The sequence below is a fragment of the Leptopilina heterotoma genome, unplaced genomic scaffold (genome assembly GCF_015476425.1).
Source record: "Leptopilina heterotoma isolate Lh14 unplaced genomic scaffold, ASM1547642v1 Lhet_278, whole genome shotgun sequence".
In the NCBI taxonomy this organism is placed as follows: Eukaryota; Metazoa; Arthropoda; class Insecta; order Hymenoptera; family Figitidae; genus Leptopilina; species Leptopilina heterotoma.
The window spans coordinates 73122-91899 of record NW_025110986.1 but is presented as its reverse complement, the minus strand read 5'-3'; the positions used below and the strand labels follow the sequence as shown (position 1 = coordinate 91899).

The 18778-nt window shown below is 21.7% G+C and overlaps 1 protein-coding gene across 4 annotated transcripts in view; it reads right to left on the bottom strand.

Annotated features, from left to right (window-relative positions):
* The window catches only part of LOC122504115 (B-cell receptor-associated protein 31), a 40280-nt gene that overhangs the window by 8104 nt on the left and 13398 nt on the right, over positions 1-18778 (bottom strand). The window contains exons 4-5 of one of the 4 annotated variants that reach the window (XM_043615023.1): positions 14949-15175; positions 379-662 (exon numbers count right to left, since the gene is read on the bottom strand). In XM_043615023.1, coding sequence (XP_043470958.1) covers positions 379-652 — 274 coding nt within the window. In that variant the 5' untranslated portion in view covers positions 653-662; positions 14949-15175. Of the gene's footprint in view, positions 1-378; positions 663-764; positions 913-1371; positions 1614-14948; positions 15176-18778 lie in introns of those variants that run through there. The other 3 variants (XM_043615022.1, XM_043615021.1, XM_043615025.1) reach the window with 3 other exon arrangements.

The following is an 18778-nucleotide window of genomic DNA, read 5'->3' as shown; positions in this document are numbered from 1 at the left end:
ATTTTGTCTGGAAATCAGGGAAAAGTCGGGGAGAATCAAAATTAAATTTTTGTGGCAACGCTGAATTTAATTATACATTGGACGCTCTCCAAAGAACGGTACCTAAGAAGTAAATCATTATAAGGTTATATTTGTGTTTTTTTTCCATTAATTGAGTTTCTCTTCAATTATTTAAATCTAAAAACAGTTTACTTATGAAATATTCAATATTCTTTACAACTTAATGAGATGTAGACTCATTGGTTTATTTTAAGAAATTGATCTCCTTTGAGTATATTCTACTTGCTATTTTTTGCTTCTTAAGTACCTTTCTTTAGAACACGTCAGAATTAAATTTTTAAGATAAATTAGACATATTATTTTAATTAAAAAATGTACCTTGCATTTCTGCATCCAAATGAGCGTGGGCATGTTCTCCGCCCTCCATATTCGAGTACTTTCGCATTTCTCTAATAGCATCTAGTAGAAAGAGTACTAAAATTGCGAGCAATACGAGAAAATACATTGACGCTTGATTGCTCAGGCTTTGAAGAAATCGTGATCTGAAAAGTTTCTGCCATCTTCTGGGAGAAGCGACTGGCAGAACCAGCAATAAAACAATGAATATTTCTATGTAAAGAAAAGATGCAATTAACGTCCACTGTAAACTCATTTTTGATTATCTGCAACAGAAATAATTTTATTAATCAAAAAGGGTTTATTAATTACAACTAATAAAGTTCAAATTCATTTAATTCTTTTTATATATTATCAAATATTATTACCAAAACACTACACTTATTTGAAAAACAATTGAGTAAAATTAATCAGTTATTAGCAATGACAACGCAATTTCATTCGTTTATTGTTTTACATGAGAAAAAAATATAACAAAATTGACTGTGTCACGAATAGATTTGTAATATTAGATAATTGTTATTTAAAAAATTGTTTATCAATTTTGCAAAAAAAAAAAAACGAACACGACACTTTTGTTCAATTTATTTTTATGCCTTATTATCACTATTTTAACTTATTAATATTTAAACTTCCTATGAATGAAAAATCGGATTTTATACTATTTTGCACATTGGAAAATTAACAAATGCACACTTTCCACGTATGTGTATACAACGAATGACTCATAATATTGTACTCAATCTTTTTTTAAATGAAAATGAATATTATAGGTTTAAGATGCATCATTAGTGACGTGTATTAATAATATTCCTTCTCTTATCAACTTTTCAATGAATAAAAATACAAAAATTCTTACATTTATAACAAAACGTTATTTTTTGTAAAAAAAAAAAAAATATCGCAAATATTCTTTTTGCAAATACTACGAAATATATTATTATTAAATGTGATAAATATAGTAAAAAACCATACCGTTAGTTGCCTTCTAGAAAATTAAAATTTTATGACAAGTTCAAAGATCAGAAAACTGGGTAAATTTTTATAAATAAAAAGTCTCATCCAATGACGTCACATACTTAAAAATTTCCTTGCAAGACACCGACAGCGACAGAACGCCAGGCAGCGACAGGGCTGGGTAGGGGGGATTTTTTTTTATTGCGAACGACTCGAAAGGCTGACTTTCAAATGACGACACAACGTCGACTCAAACGTTAATTGGTGGAAACTTTCTGATATGACACTGCAATGGCGGGACTCTCAACAGCCTTGAATTTAATTTCAAAATTGATAAGAGGAATTCTCCTTCGATAAAAACATAAGTTATTTAATTATTATTAAATAAATATAACAAATACAAGAAATATTATTATTCGAAATAAATAAATATGGAGATGTCATAAAAATTTAATTTTCATTTTCCTTCACTTTTCCCTGATTTTCAGACAAAATTTTGGCTTTTTCCTGACCCTAAAAGAATATTCTGATTCACTCTAAAAATTATTAGATACTTAAAAATTCTATGTTATCTTACATTTCTTTACGAATTTCTAAAAATTATTCGAAAACATCAATAACTTCATTTTTAAATAAATATTTTATTATTATTATTTTTCCGTAGGAATTAAAATTCTTCAAAACATTAAAATTCAAACCTTCTTGAAATTCAACAAATTATAATAATTAAATAAAGATGACCATGTGATGAAATCATATATTTCATATTATAAGAATATTGTTACTGTAACTTTTTCAAAATCATTTTCGTCATTTCAATTTTCAATTATTATTTTCGAAAAATTTTAACAAAAATTCTTCTTTAAATCAATTATTTTTAAAATTACTCAATTATTTATTTTATTATCTACTATTCAATTGTTTATCAATTATATTCAAAAAAGTTCTTTGAGAATTTTTATATACATATTTATTTAGGTGCAATTCAACTTTACGAAAATTCGATTATTCGGAAATTCTTCAATTAAATATAATTATAAAAAAAAAAAAAAAAAAAAAAAATATAATAATATAATATATATATATATATATATATATATATATATATATATATATATTATATATATAATATAATTTTTTTTTTTTTTTTTTTTTTTTTTTTATTTTAGAAAATAAAATCTTCAAATAATTTCAAAAAGATTTCAATTAAACTTTTTCAAAAAAATTAATTCTATACAGAATTGTTATAGTTAAAAGTACGAAAATTCAAATTTTGAAAGATTTTAATTTGAAACCTTTTCAAAATTCAATTATTTCTAAAAAAAATTCATGCTATAATGCTTTCAATATTCAATTATTACTTAAAATCTTACATGAAATTTATTTTTAAATAAATTTTTATTACAAAATTCTAAGAGAATTCAATTATTTAAATACAAAAATAAATAATTTATTGATTAATTTAATTTTTTCTGAAAATTAAATTTTCATAAAGATTTTTAGTAACAAATTTTTAAATAAATAAATTTTTTTTTACGAATTTTAATAAAATTTTTAAAAATTTTGCCAAGAATTTTATTAAAATCTTTGAAAATAATTAAAGTTTTGTTAAAAAAATAATTTTGCTATTTATAAAGATAATTGAAATCCTGAGGAGAATTTAAAATAAATTTTTTGAAGATAATTAAATTTAATTAATTTCAGCGGAATTGAAATTAAATTTGTATTAAAAATAATTGAAATTCTGCGATGAGTTTTATTATTTATGAAAATAATTATTGAATTCCTAAGAACAAAGTTAAGAATTTTAAAAATACCTATTGAATTCTTGCAAAGAATTTTGTAAAATTTAAAAAAAAAATTGAATTCTACTGAAAAATTTGATTATTTGTGAAAATAATTGAATTATTTATTGAAACTTTTCAAAAAATTGAATTTTTCCGAAAAAATGTATGCACGGAGAGAGAATATATATTAAATTTTGTAAAAATATTTTCAAATTGGGGAAAAAGTGCGACAAAGCGAAATTTTGATATCAAAAAATACTAAATTTTAAAAAAACTTATATGAAATTTAGTAAAGTTATATTAGAATTTAATTAATATTCTTGATATTTGATATAATTATACTAAATTTCACATAAGTTTTTTTAAAGTTTAGTATTTTTTGATATCAAAATTTCGCTTTGTCGCACTTTTTCCCCAATTTGAAAATATTTTTACAAAATTTAATATATATTCTCTCTCCGTGTGCAAATTCTTTTTTAAATAATTAAATTCCTGTGGACTTTTTATTATTTATGAAAATAATTGAATATTTCCTAAATATTTTTGGTAAATTTTTTGAAAATAGTAAATATTGAAAATTATTGAATTGTGGAACATTTTTGGAAATAGTTTAAATTTTGACAAAAATTTTATTAAAATTTTTGAAAATAATTGAATTTTGGCGAAGAATTTTGCTGTTTATGACGATAATTGAATTCTTGACAAGAACTTTTTAAATAATTGAATTTCTGTTAAGAATTTTATTACATTTGAAAACAATTAAATTCTTGTGATGATGATTATTTGTGAAAATAATTGAATTTTGTAGAAAAATTACTAAAAATTGAAAAATTTAGTTATATATAGAATTGTTGATTTAAAGTATAAAAAAGTCAGGTTTTCAAATATTTTAATTTGAAACCTTTTCAGAATTCAATTATTTCTATTTTCTATAAATTCATGCTAGAATGCTCTTAATATTCAATTTGTATTATCTAAAATTTTAACTAAAATTCATTTTCAAATTAATTTTTATTAGAAAATTACATTTTTCAAGAAATTTTATTAAAATTGTTTTAAAAATAATTGAAATTTTATGATGAGTTTTATTATTTATGAAAATAATTGAATTACTATGTAAAAAAAAATTATATTATTTATGTAAATAATGGAATTGTTGGGAAGAAATTTATGAAAAATTTGTAGATAAATAATTGAATTCCTGTGAAATTGTTATTATTTATGAAAATAATTAAATGTTTGCGAAGAATTTAACATCAAATTTTTTTTTAAATAATTGAATTCTTTTGGAAAATTTTATTTAAATAGTAGATATTGAAAATCATTGAATTGAGAAAAATTTTTGAAAATAATTGAAATTTTGTCAAGAATTTTATTAAAATTTTTGAAAATAATTGAATTTATTTAGAGAAGAATTTTACTATTTATAAAGATATAATAATAATTGAAATTAAAACCTTTTTAGGTTCACCTATTTATGAAAATTGTAATCGTAACTCTTTTAAATTTCAATTCCTTTTGAAATAGGTTCAAGTAAAATTATTCAGCAATAATTTTATGATTTTTTTTCAAGAATTAAGTTATTCAGAAAGAAATTATTGTCAGAAAAAGAAACAATTGAAGGTTCTGTATTAGAATTCATGGTAATTTCATAGTTTATATATGAGGCAAACAAAAAAGACCTGTAGCAACCCTGAAACAACTTCAAAAAATTATTAAAAATTATGAAAAAATAAATAGCGATTATTTAATTAACTGTTAATTATAGCATAAAATAAATTTATTAATTGCAATAATCTATGTTAGTAAATAATAATATAAAAATAATTTCGAATTTAAATAAATGAAAACAGACTATCCATTATAGAAACCAAAGTTTCTGAGAGTGAAACAGAAAATGAATATGTAGTGTCTAAATGACTATAACTATTATAAAGACAAAAAAGGCAATAAAACCGAAAGTCAATATAATCATTGACTAGTTTCTGTTGAAATATATAATGTCACGGTACTTCTGGGTTTTGATAAATAGCATTGAATTGAAGCAATCGTTTCTCTGGCGGTAATCGGTATAATGCGAACTCAGCAACTGATAAGCTCTCCATTCATTAATGGCTCGCACTTGCGGTTTGGCAAAAAGCCAATGTGTATTGAGTAAAATGAATTTCTTCTATATCTTTTAATGTTTCCTCATTTTTTTCGTTTTAATCCATTTGAGTTAAAAAAATAAAACAATATTTTACGAAATAAAAATAATAATAGAATCATCAAATTATTTCAAATTTTTTTTGAATTTTCTAATTTATCCTCATTGTAAAATATTGTAAAATATTTTTAGCTAGCAAATGATATGCACGCGGAACGCGTTATTTTATTGATTAGGTATTATTTTGTAAATTAAAAAACTATGTTTTCAAGAATAAGCATCAATTTGAAATTACAGATTCCAAATTTAAAGAATTCACTTATTAAGTATATAATATTAAATATTCTTGTTTATTATTATGTACTTAATAAGTATTTCAATAAAATTTCTCGAAATGATTCAATTATTTTCAAAAGTATTAATTAAATTCGACTATTTTAAAGAATTTTAATATAAATTCAATTATTTTCGACAATTTTTATAAAATTCAATTATTTTCAAAAAATCAAATAAAATTCTTCGAAACAATTCAATTATTTTTATGAATTGTAAAATTCTCCTCAAGAATTCAATTATTTTCATAAATAAGAAAATTCTTCGCAAGAATTAAAATATTTTTATAATTAATAATAATACACTTCAAATGAATTCAATTATTTTCATAAATAATAAAATGTTTCGGAGGAATTCAATTATTTTCAATACAATTTTAATTAAATTTCTCGAAAGTATACAATTATTTTGAAAAATATTATTTAAATTTAATTATTTTCAACAATTCTTATAAAATTCTTCGAAACAATTCAATTATTTTTATAAATTGTAAAATTCTTGGCAAGAATTCAATTATTTTCAATACAATTTTAATAAAATTTCTAGGAAAAAATTCAATTAATATGTTCAAGATAATTTTAAGAAAATTTCTTTAACAGGTTCAATTATTTGTAAAAATTGTAATAAAATTTTTCTAAACAATTCAATTATTGTTCTCAAAAGTTTTTAATATAATTCTTTGTAAATTTCAATTATATTCAAAATTGTTTTAAAAAATTACATTATTTTTACGAAATTTAATGAAATTCTTAAAAAGAAATATAATTATTTACAAAAACTGTAATAAAATGGTTTAAAAGAATTTATAATTTTCTATGAATAATTTTAATATAATTTAATAGGAAAATTATTAATTACAATTAATGATAAACACGATTATTTTAAAAATTATAAGAAAAGCTTCAAATGAAAATAAAAAAAAAATAAAATAAAATTCAATTATACTTTCAAAATTTTCAGTAAAAATTATTTTTAAAAAACTCCAAAACAATTTAATTATTTTAAAGAATTTTAATAAAAATTTTGCCAAGAATTAAATTATTTTCAATACAATTTTAATTACATTTTCTTAAAAGAATTCAATTATTGAAAAAAATGTTGATAAAATTCTTGAAATGAATTATTAAATTATTTTCTTTATTTAAATATTTGAACTAATTATTTTTCCTTGAATAATAAAATTATTTCCTAATATTATTACACTAGCAACAATTCGCGCGCTAAAGCGCGCGGCTAACTTTTTGCTTCATTTTTTAAAATAAAATTGAAGGGCTACATAAAATAAGGGGACGAACGCGAGGCTTGGAAGGGATACTACCAGTCGGGTAGCAGTGACAGGCCTTGAGCCCCTCGCTGTTACCTGACTGATATTATCCCTTTCAACCACGCGTTCATCCCCTTATTTTATGTAGCCCTTCAATTATCAATTTTAAAAATAATAGAATTTAAAAATTTAAAATTTAAATTTTTGTTGAAAACACTAAAATAATTCAATTTTGGAAAAATTGCAAATAATTTATTGCAGAAATTCAATTATTTTCAAAAGTAATAAAAATTCTTCTCATAAAATTCAATTATGTTTAAAATTAAAAAAAAAATTCTCGTCAAAATCCCAATTATCTTTGTAAATAACAAAATTTTTCCCCAAAGTTCAATTATTTTCAATATCTATTATTTTAATAAAATTTTCCGAGAAAAATTCAATTATTTAAAAAAAAATTTAATAAAATCGTACACAAACATTTAATTATTGTCAAAAATATTAAAAATTTCACAGGAATTCAATTATTTACAATTTTTTATAAATTTCTTCGGAATAATTCAATTATTTTCATAAATTTTTAATTATTATAAATTATTATAGAAAACATAAAGAAATCGATCACTCCGAGTCTTCGACTCGGAGCAATCAATTTCTTCATGTTTTATATCAAAATACTTTTATAAGTTGTTTTATTTCAAAAAGGTTTGAATTTGGAATTTTTGAATGTCTTAATTACTGTGGAAAAATAATAATTAAATATTTATTTAAAAAAGAAATTATTGATCTTTTTGAATAATTTTACAATTAAAGAAATTCGTAAAAATGTAACGGAACATTTTTTTTCAGTAAAATTTTTTCCTTTATTTTCTAAAAATTCAAAAATTTTCATTTTTAATGAAAATTTGTAATTGACAAATAGAATTTATAAACATTTGTTTCGTTTATTTTTAAAAAAAACTTTGAATTTTATTAAAACAATTGTAATTAAAAAATTGAAATAATGTAAATTATTCCCTTATGAAAATTTGAGAATTTTCTACAAAAATATTAAGAAACGGGAATATGTAATGTTTTTTTTCCCAAAATAAAAGAATGAGTTTGTGAACAATATTGTTATTGAGAAATGAAAATTATGCATAAAATGGGTATTTATTTACTATTTCTTAATGATAATTTTTTAACAAATTTTCTATTTTTTATAAATAAACAAGAGAAACATTTGCATAATTTAGATCAGTTAAACGAAATTTGTTATAAAAAAAGCATATAAGAAACAAAATGGGTAAATTTTTCATTTGTTAATCATCATTTTTTTTTAAATTTTCTAATTTCTAATATTACGTATTTTATTATGAATCATGAAAAAATACCTGCATATTTTCGATTTGTCAAAACAAATTTTTTTTAAAGAAAAAAGACAAAAGAATACACAAAAACTAACTTCAGGTGTGGACAGAATGAAAGAATAAATTATAGGATTATTATAGTTAATATACAACCAACTTCAGATATGGGCAGAGATTCAGAAGTCTGGAAACACCACGATTATTATATGTAGTTTTAATTATTTACCAATTTTTGTTAATATGGAAATATTTCAGGTTTATCGATTATTTACCTACTCATTTAATGAATTAGCAGGGCTCGGATCGTCTTTAAGACTCAAAAAAAGTCGCTTCAGTCGCATAAATTTACAACAAAAGTCACGAAAAGTCGCATAAAATTTGCGAAAAAGTCGGAAAAAAGTCGCATTAAATCGTAGAAAAAACGACAAAAAGAAAACAAAAAATTGTCAAAATTGTAAAAAAATCACATTTCTCGACAACAGATACATTAATATCAAACAATCCGGAATAAAATTTAAAAAAAATGTAATAAAATTCATAGCAAAATTTTAATTAAGTATTTTTAACATTTTTTAAAAATTTTCTTTAAAATGTCAATTATTTTTATAAATAATAAAATTCTTCTCCGAAATTCAACTATTTAAAAAAATTTTTAATAAATTTCTTCTTAGAAATTCAATTATTTTCAAAAGTAATAAAATTCTTGGCAGAAATTCAATTATATTCAAAAATTTTTTTTAAATTTTTCGTAAAAATTTTATAAATAATAAAATTTATCATAAAAATTTAATTATTTTCAAAAGATCTGATAAAATTCTTCGCTAAATTCAAATTATCTTCAAAAGTACGAAAATTCTTTACAGAAATTCAATTATTTTCCAATTTTTTTTTTGAAATTCTCCTCAAAATTTCAATTATCTTTGTAAATATCAAAATTCTTCTGCAAAATTCAATTACTTCTTAAAAATATCTGTTAAAAATTTCAATTATCCTTGTCAATAATAAAATTCTTCTCTGAAATTCAATTATTTGCAAAAATTTTAATAAAATTCTTGTCAAAATTTCAATTATCTTTATAAATAATAAAATTCATTCTAGAAATTCAATTATTTTCAAAAGTAATAAAATTCTTCGCAGAAATTCAATTATTTTCAAAATTTTCTTTAAATCTCTCGTCAAAATTATCATTATCTTCATAAATAATAAATAAAGTCAAATACCTTCAAAAGTAAGAAAAATCTTGGCAGAAATTAAATTATTTTCAAAATTTTTTTTTAAATTCATCTCAAAATTTCAATTATCTTTATAAATATCAAAATTCTTCTGCAAAATTCAATTATGTACTTTTAAACATTTTTAAAAAAATCTGTTCAAAATTCCAATTATCTTTGAGAGTAATAAAAATATTCTCTGAAATTTAATTATTTGTATAGAATTTTAATAAAATTCTTGTTAAAATTTAAATTATTTTTATAAATAATAAAATTCATAAAGAATAAAATTCAAATTATGGAAATTTCATTATTTTCAAAAGTTCTGATAAAATTCTTTGCAAAATTCAGGTATCTTCAAAAAGTAAGAAAATTCTTGTCAGAAATTCAATTATTTTCAAATTTTTTTTTAAATTCTCCTCAAAATTTAAATTATCTTTATAAATATCAAAATTCTTCTGCAAAATTCAATTACTTTTAAAAATTTTTAAAAAAATCTGTTCAAAATTTCAATTATCTTTGAGAGTAATAAAAATCTTCTCTGAAATTCAATTATTTGTATAGAATTTTAATAAAATTCTTGTCAAAATTTAAATTATTTTTATAAATAATAAAATTCATAAAGAATAAAATTCAAACTATAGAAATTTAATTATTTTCAAAAGTTCTGATAAAATTCTTTGCAGAATTTAAATTATCTTCAAAAAGTAAGAAAATTCTTGTCAGAAATTAAATTGTTTTCAAATTTTTTTTTTAAATTCTCCTCAAAATTTCAATTATCTTTGTAAATATCAAAATTCTTCTATAAAATTCAATTACTTTTAAACATTTTTAAAAAAATTTGTTCAACATTCCAATTATCTTTGAGAGTAATAAAAATCTTCTCTGAAATTCAATTATTTGTATAGAATTTTAATAAAATTCTTGTCAAAATTTAAATTATTTTTATAAATAATAAAATTCATAAATAATAGTAAAATTCATCCTGGAAATTTAATTATTTTCAAAAGTTTTGATAAAATTCTTTGCAAAATTTAAATTATCTTCAAAAAGTAAGAAAATTCTTGGCAGAAATTAAATTATTTTCAAAATTTTTTTTTTTAATTATCCTCAAAATTTCAATTATCTTTGTAAATATCAAAATTCTTCTGCAAAATTCAATTACTTACTGTTTTATAAATTTCTTTTCAATAATTCAATTATTTTCATAAAAAAATAATTTAAAAAATTTTTTTCTTATAAAGTCTTATAATATAAAATATAAAGATTTTATCACTCGGTCATCTTTAATTATTTTAAAACATGAAGACATCGATTACTCCGAGTCAAAGACTCGGAGTGATCGATTTCTTCATGTTTTATAACAATTTTTTATAAGTTGTTTAATTTCAAAAAAGGTTTGAATTTGAATCTTTTGAAAAATTTTAATTCCTATGGAAAAATAATAATGAAATATTTATTTAAAAAAGAAGTTATTGATGTTTTCGAAAAATTTGAAAGAAATTTGTAAATAAATGTAACAGAACATTTTTTTGACTCAAACTTTTTTCTTTAAATTTAAAAAAATTTTAAATTTCAGTCGCATTTTACTAAAAAAAATCTCGATAAAGTCGATTAGTCGCATTTTTTCAAAAAAAGTCGAAAAAAGTCACATTTCCTTAGAAGAGTGGAAAAAAGTCGAAAAAGTCGTACAATCCGAGCCCTGAATTAGACGATTAAGAGAAAGAATAAAGGAGAAGAACAAAGGATTATTTAAAAGAAACTTAATTTTCACTCCTATAATTAAAAGCATTCCTCAAATTTGTAGGATTAAAAAAAGATATTTTTTCAGCTTAGAATAAATTGTGGAGACGAAAAGTGAGAGGTTGAGGCAGATCGGATTGGTTCGAGTCCTTAATTTATTATTCGACGAGATAGAATGAAGAAAGAAGGGGAATTCGGTGAATTCTTTGAAGGAGCAGACTTTTCTTGATGGTTTGGAAGGGATAACAATGTAGTCGACGCCTTGAAACGATTGTCGAGGCAATTGAAATGTACAAATCGTCGAGCCATCAGGAAACTGTGTGCGAGAGAGAATCGTCCCATCGAGAACAAGAATTATATAGTTGTTCAACAAAATCAGCAGGACGATGGTGTGTATGGTGTGCTGCTCATGATGCCGACCATGGTATCGTATTCACGGTCGACTGCCCTCATGGTTCACAACCCTCCACCTCCAATTCTCCCAATTCACCCTCCTCTGATTTCAGCGTCTCCTCGTCGTAAAAAAATGCCACGACCACCCACTTTTTGAAGGCACACATGACTTTTATACTCTATCACCTATCACAATAGCTGCAAGTACATTTTGCGATTACATTCCCCCGCACATGATGTTTTCACAATCATAAACGAAAAATATGCCCTGTTTGCATAAAAGAACAAAAATATCCAAAAGAATCTGTTTTTTTAATTTTCGAATTCTTTTTCCAAAAAGATTATCTTTAGTCTTTCTTTTTTGGTTTGGCATTAATCGAGAAGAAATTTTTACATTCAACGTATTTTCTACTTCAATCGCATTGTTTCCGTGATGCATTAATTGCTCAATTGCCACACCGTATAATCCTTATACAACCCGAGAGCGGAAGTAGTTCAGCACTTTTTTTTCAAGTACTAGAACACTTATGTTTTCCAGACGTTGCATAGGGGAAATAAATGGGAAAGAAAAAATGACAGTGAAGAATAAGAAATTTTTACGGGGCAAGGGGAAAAAATAGCAAAAAAAGAAATTGTATGGACAAATGAAATACAATATTTACAATTTTTTGAATATGGATTAAAAAATCCGAAAAACAATGAAAGAGAAAAAGGGAAAAATAAAAGAAGATTAAAAAAAGGAATTGATTTTTTGGTTACAAGTAAAAATAACAAAGTTATCAAGGGGACAATACGATACTAATGGACATTTATGACATCAGAATATAGGATATTAAGCGTGACGATAATCTTACGGTGCGGCGAATAGAAATGACAAAGCGTGTACATTTGCCCTAATATTTAGGGGTGAATGGCAATACTATTTCTCTTTTTCAAAATTCACTTTTCCTTTCAATACACATTTTTCTCTTGTGAAAATCTACTTCTGATGGTAACTAAAACTTTTCTATTCTACACACAAAAATTGAATTTCACATGCAATTACAAGGTTGCAACAAAAATTTGATTTTGTTTTTTTCCTGATTTCCAGACAAAATTTTCACTTTTTCCTTGACTTAGAAGAATATTCTGATTCGATCGATTACTTCATGTTTTATAATAATTAAAGATAACCGATTGATAAAATCATTATTTTATATAAGAAGAATATTGTTACTGTAACTTTTTAAAAATTATTTTCATCATTTCAATTCAATTATTATTTTCTAGAATTTTTAACTAATATTCTTTTTTAAATCAATTATTTTTAATAATTTTTTTAAAAGTTCTTTGAGAATTTTTATTTCCGAAGAAAATTGAATTTGAGAAGAATTTTCTAAAAAAAAATTTTAAATAATTAATTTTTTTCCCTAAAATTTATCCAAATTCTATTTTAAAAAATTGAATTCTTGTCAAATTTTTATTATTTCTGAAAATAATTTAATGTTTGCGTAGAATTTTATCAAAAAATTTTTTTTCGTTAAATAATAGTTGTATTCTTTTGGGAAATTTTATGAAAATAGTAGATATTGAAAATCATGGCATTGCGAAAAATTTTTGAAAATGATTGAATTATGACAATTAAAATCTTGACGAGGATATGTTTTAAATTTATTAAAATAATTAAATTCCAATGAAAAATTTTATTGTTTGTGAAAATAATTTAATTTTTGGCAAGAATTTTCTAAAACATTTTTAAATAATTGATTATTTTCATAAAAATTATGCAAATTCTATTTTAAAAAATTGAATTCTTATGAAATTTATATTATTTATGAAGAGAATTGAATATATAGCGTAGAATTTGATAAAATTTTATTTTAATAATTGAATTTTTTTAGGAAATTTGATGAGAATAGTAGATATTGAAAACCATTGAATTGTAAAATTAAATGTAATATTAAAAAATGCAAGTAATTTCAACAGAATTGAAATCAAAATTTTTCAAAAAAAAATATTTCTACAGAATTATTTTTAAAAGTATGGAAAATTTAGATTTTAAAATATTTTGATTTAAAACCTTTTTAAAATTCAATTTTTTATAAAAATTAAATACTCATAAAGGATTTTATCAAAAATTTTTAAATAATTGAATTTTTTCGACGAATTTTAATAAAATTTTTAAGAATACACCAAATATTTCGAGGAATTGGATAAAAATTTTATTAAAAATAATTGAAATTCTGCGAAATTTATGAAAATATTTGATTTCCTAAATAAAAGTTTTTTATTTATGAAAATAATTGAGTCCTTGTACAACATTTAATTATTTATGAATATAATTGAATTATTACGAAGAAATTTATAAAAAAAATTTCTTCGCAATTATTTACAAATAATTGAATTTGACTTTTTAGAAAATATGTAATTGAAAATATTAAAAATAATTAAATTTTAAAACATTAAAATGAAGAAAATTCGAAGAATTACTTAATTCAAAAATATTTAAATATAATTTTCAGAAGCTATAATTTTCCTTAATTATCATCTTTAAATTAACACCAGAAGATTATTTACATTAAAGTTTTTGAGAATACAATTATTTTCAAAATTTGTAATTAATATTCTTCAGAAGTATGAAAAATTAAAAATTTCAAGGATTTTAATGTGAAACCTTTTCAAAATTCAATTATTTAAAAAAAATTCATCCTACAATGCTTTTAATATTCAATTATTATCTAAAATTTGCACTAAAATTCATTTTTAAATAAGTTTTTATTAGAAAATTCAACGAGAATTCAATTATTTAAATAGATGCAAAAATAAATAATTTATTGAATAATTGAATGTTTCTCAAAATTAAATTCTCATAAAGAATTTTATCAACCAATTTTTAAATATTAAATTTTTTTGACGAATTTTAATAAAAATTTTTATAATAATTACATTTTTCGAGAAATTTGATGAAAATTTTATTAAAAATAATTGAAATTTGGCGATGAATTTTATTATTTATGAAAATAATTAAATGTTGGTGTAGAATTTAATTAATTTTTTAAAAATATAATTTGAATTCGTTTGGAAAATTTTATAAAAAATAGTAGATATTAAAAATCATTAAATGGAGGAAAATTTTTTGATAATAATTGAAATTTTGTCAAAAATTTTATTAAAATTTTTGAAAAGAATTGAATTTTAGAGAAGAATTTCATTATTTTTAAAGATAATTTAAATTTTGACAAGTATTTAAAAAAATGTTTGAACATAATTGAATTTCTGCAGAGTATTTTATTACTTTTGAAAATAATTGGATTTCTGCAATCATTTATAACTTCTTCAAAATTTAATTTTTCTTAGTGTTTTTAACTAAAATGTAGTGTAAATTTATGATACCTTCTATTATTTTTCAACTGGAAATCATCAAAATCAACTGACAATCATCGCTTCATTTTATCGAGTAAACAATGAATTTCCATTTCCTCTTCTAATTCGGCAACATTAACTATTTATGAAATAGTCTTTTCTCTAACAATCGTAAAAATTTCTACCTGTAATCCAATGTAATCCTTTTGTCTTAATTTTAAATTCTTCTCCCGTCTTCAAATTTCTTTCAGCACACTCTAAAAAAATTTTTTAAATTAATTAAAATAATTAAAAAATTATTGAATTTCTGCGAAAAGTTTTATTATTTATGAAAATAATTGAAAAGTTCTGCGATAAAATTTATTATTTATGAAAATAATTTAATTCTTGCTAAGAACTTTATTAAAATTTTTGAAAATAATCTTTTTAGGAATTTAATAAAAATTTTATTGAAGGTAATTGAATTCTTTCGAGGAATGTTATTATTTATGAAAATAACACTGGTCGACAAAATTAAGGTTTTTTCTTGCTACAAGAATAAACGAAAGTGATTCTTACAGGATTTTTGACGTAGATTACGAATCTGTAAGCGAAATTGTCCCATCACATCTCAATTTTGAGAGAAACGGGGTCAAAGTGCCAAAAAATGGCTTTTATGGCACTTTTTGAAGTACAATAAAAAAGAACGCGACCATGTAGAAAAAATTCAAAATTGTGGGGAACAACTTTTTACCAATTTACCCTATATGATCGCTAAAATAATAGCTGTTTTACGCGCATGCGGCAAAAAGTTGTTCCCAACAATTTTGAGTTATTTCTACATGGTTTTTTACTTTTGGATGTTAAAGTTGAGGGTTTGAGCTCTCATTTAAGCCACATTTGAGCTTTTTATCACGTCGCGTTCTTTTTTTATTGTACTTCAAAAAGTGCCATAAAAGCCATTTTTTGGCACTTTGACCCCGTTTTTATCAAAATTGAGACGTGATGGGACAATTTCACTTACAGATTCGTAATCTACGTCGAAAATCCTGTAAGAATCACTTTCGTTTATTCATGTAGCAAAATTTTGTCGAACAGTGTAATTTTATTGTTACGAAGAATTTTATTTAAACTTTTTGAGAGTAATTAGCATAATAATTAATTAATTAGTAAATAAGTTAATAATTAATTTTTTTTAATTTTGAATCTAAAATTATTCAAAAATTGAAATTATTATTTAAAAGAAAAAAATTTTGTAATTTGCATAGTAATAATAATAAATTGAATTACCATGTTTCGCGATAGCTGGAGCGCGCGTAAAAATGCTAATAACAATAATAATAATATTAAATAAGGCAAATAAAGCGAAAACATTTGAACAATGAAAGATCTCGGACGTTAAAGATTATTTAACTAATAATATTAAAAATAATAATAATAATAATAATAATAAATTAGATATTAGAAGTGAAGAAATATAAAAATACAGAGTAAAAGATTTTGGAATAATAATAAATTTTTCCTATCGTCTACAGTGAGCGCATAGTTTCTTTTTCCATAAATCGGGGAAAAATAACAACTTGATTGAATTTCTCTAACGCTGATATCCGCACTCCCATTTTTAATGAAAACATATTACATATGAATCAAATTACAAGTGACATCTGTTCTTTCGCGGACAGCACTTTAGTATGTAATACTTATTAAAATACACTGGCAGATCAAAAGGTTTCATTTTGTAGGAAGAAAATTCATTATCGATTCCCTGATGAATTCCCAAAATGTAGATTAATGTCCTCGGGGATGTGTGACATTAGTTCATCTCTCTCTCTCTCTCTCTCTATGTATAAAACCCAATGTCACTTGTACTTTGTCTCATCAATCCCTTTTTCGAAATATAAGTTCCAATTGCCCTGATTAGGGGCGACACCAAATCAATATTAATAATTGAGACGAAAATTAACTCATAAATGTGAACTTCCCTTTTTTATAGATAAATTTACTATTTCTTACTCTGTTACAAATTTATAATTTTATAATTCGTGCGTTAATTACATTGATAAACAAAAGAATTCTATACAATAATTAAGAATCTGTAATTTTTACATTTTCTAAAAAAAAATTATTTAATTAATTAAATTAAAAAAAAATTATCCCCGAGAAAGAAAAATAGAAAAAAGTGACAAAAAGTTAAAAAACAATGAGATTTAAATAAAGAGGAGAAAGAAGTGAAAAAAGAAAAAATATAGTCTCTCGTGGAAGACAATTTGTGACATTCAGGAATTCGTTTTACGAATGACAGTTTTGCTTTTTTAGCTTTTTATACATGTTAACTGATGAGAGTCGAAACTTTTTTCAATATATATATAAATATATATTTACACGCACATAGAGATTATTTACAAATTTTTGCTTACGTACGCTTCTATTCATGCAGCATATAGACGCACTTGACGTATGTATAATATATAAAAAGAAACAGAAGAAAAATAACAGAAAGTTTTTCTCCATTTACAAAATATACGTATACGTTCTAATAGTGACGAATATTTTGCTACTTATTCTACAAAAAGGTATCGATAAAGCATTTTTAATTTAATAAATCGCGTCAAAGATTCCATTACGTATTTACAACGCACTTCATTTTTAAACAAATATATTTATTAACTTTTCAAAATAATGAAAGCAATGTTACGCGAGCGGGACGTGGTATTCAATCTATTATTATTATTGTGCAAATTACAAAATTTTCTATTTTTAAAAATGACTTTTTGAATAATTTCAGATTCAAACTTTAAAAAAATCCAATCATTAATTAATTTACTAATTACTTATTATTCTTGTTTATTAATTTCAAAAATTTTAATAAAATTCTTCGCAAGAATCCAATTATTTTTATAAATAATAACATTCTTCGTAAAAACTCAATTATTTTTATAAATAGGTATAGTAAAATTTTTTGCAAAAATTCAATTATTTTTAAACAAAATTTTAATAAAATTTCACGGAATGAAAACAATTAATAAACAATCCCTAAAAACAATTCAATTATTTTCAAAAGAATTCAATTTTATTTCTTAATTCGTTATAAAATCTTTGCAAAAACTCAATTATTTTCAAAAAAATTTCAAGAAAGAATTCAATTATTTTCTAAAATTTTAATAAATCCTTTCGAAACAATTCAATTTTATTTATAAATAGTAAAATTCTTTGCAAAAATTCAATTATTTTTAATACAACTTTAATAAAATAGAAGTCCATTTCGAATTTCCATTTTTAAGAGAATTCCATTTTGTTTTTAATTTTTAATATAATTATTTTTCGAAAAAATTCAATTATTTTTTAAAATATTAATAAATCTTTCGAAACAATTCAATTATATTTGAGGGGCTGGATGCTATAAGGTGTTACGCGCCATGTTAAGTAAATGGCGCGTAACACCTTATAGCATCCAGCCCCTCATTTATAAATAGTAAAATTCTTTGCAAACATTAAATTATTTTCAAAAAAATTTCACAAAAAAATTCGATTTTTCTCATAATTCGTTATAAAATTTTTCATAAGAATTCAATTATTGTTTTCTAAAATTCTAATAAAACTTAATAAATAAATTATAATTTGAATTAATTATTAACAAACACGATTATTTTAAAAACTCGAAAGAAATTGTTGATAAAATAAAATTATTTTCAATATTTTTAATTATACCTAACTATTAAAGAAACTCAATTATTTAAAAAAAAATGCAAAGAATTCTTCAAGAAGAATTTAATAAGAATTTTAGAAAATTTAAACAGAATTCTTCGCGAGAATTATATTATATTCCTAAATAATAAAATTCTTTGAAGGAATTTAATTATTATCAAATTTTTTCATAAAAT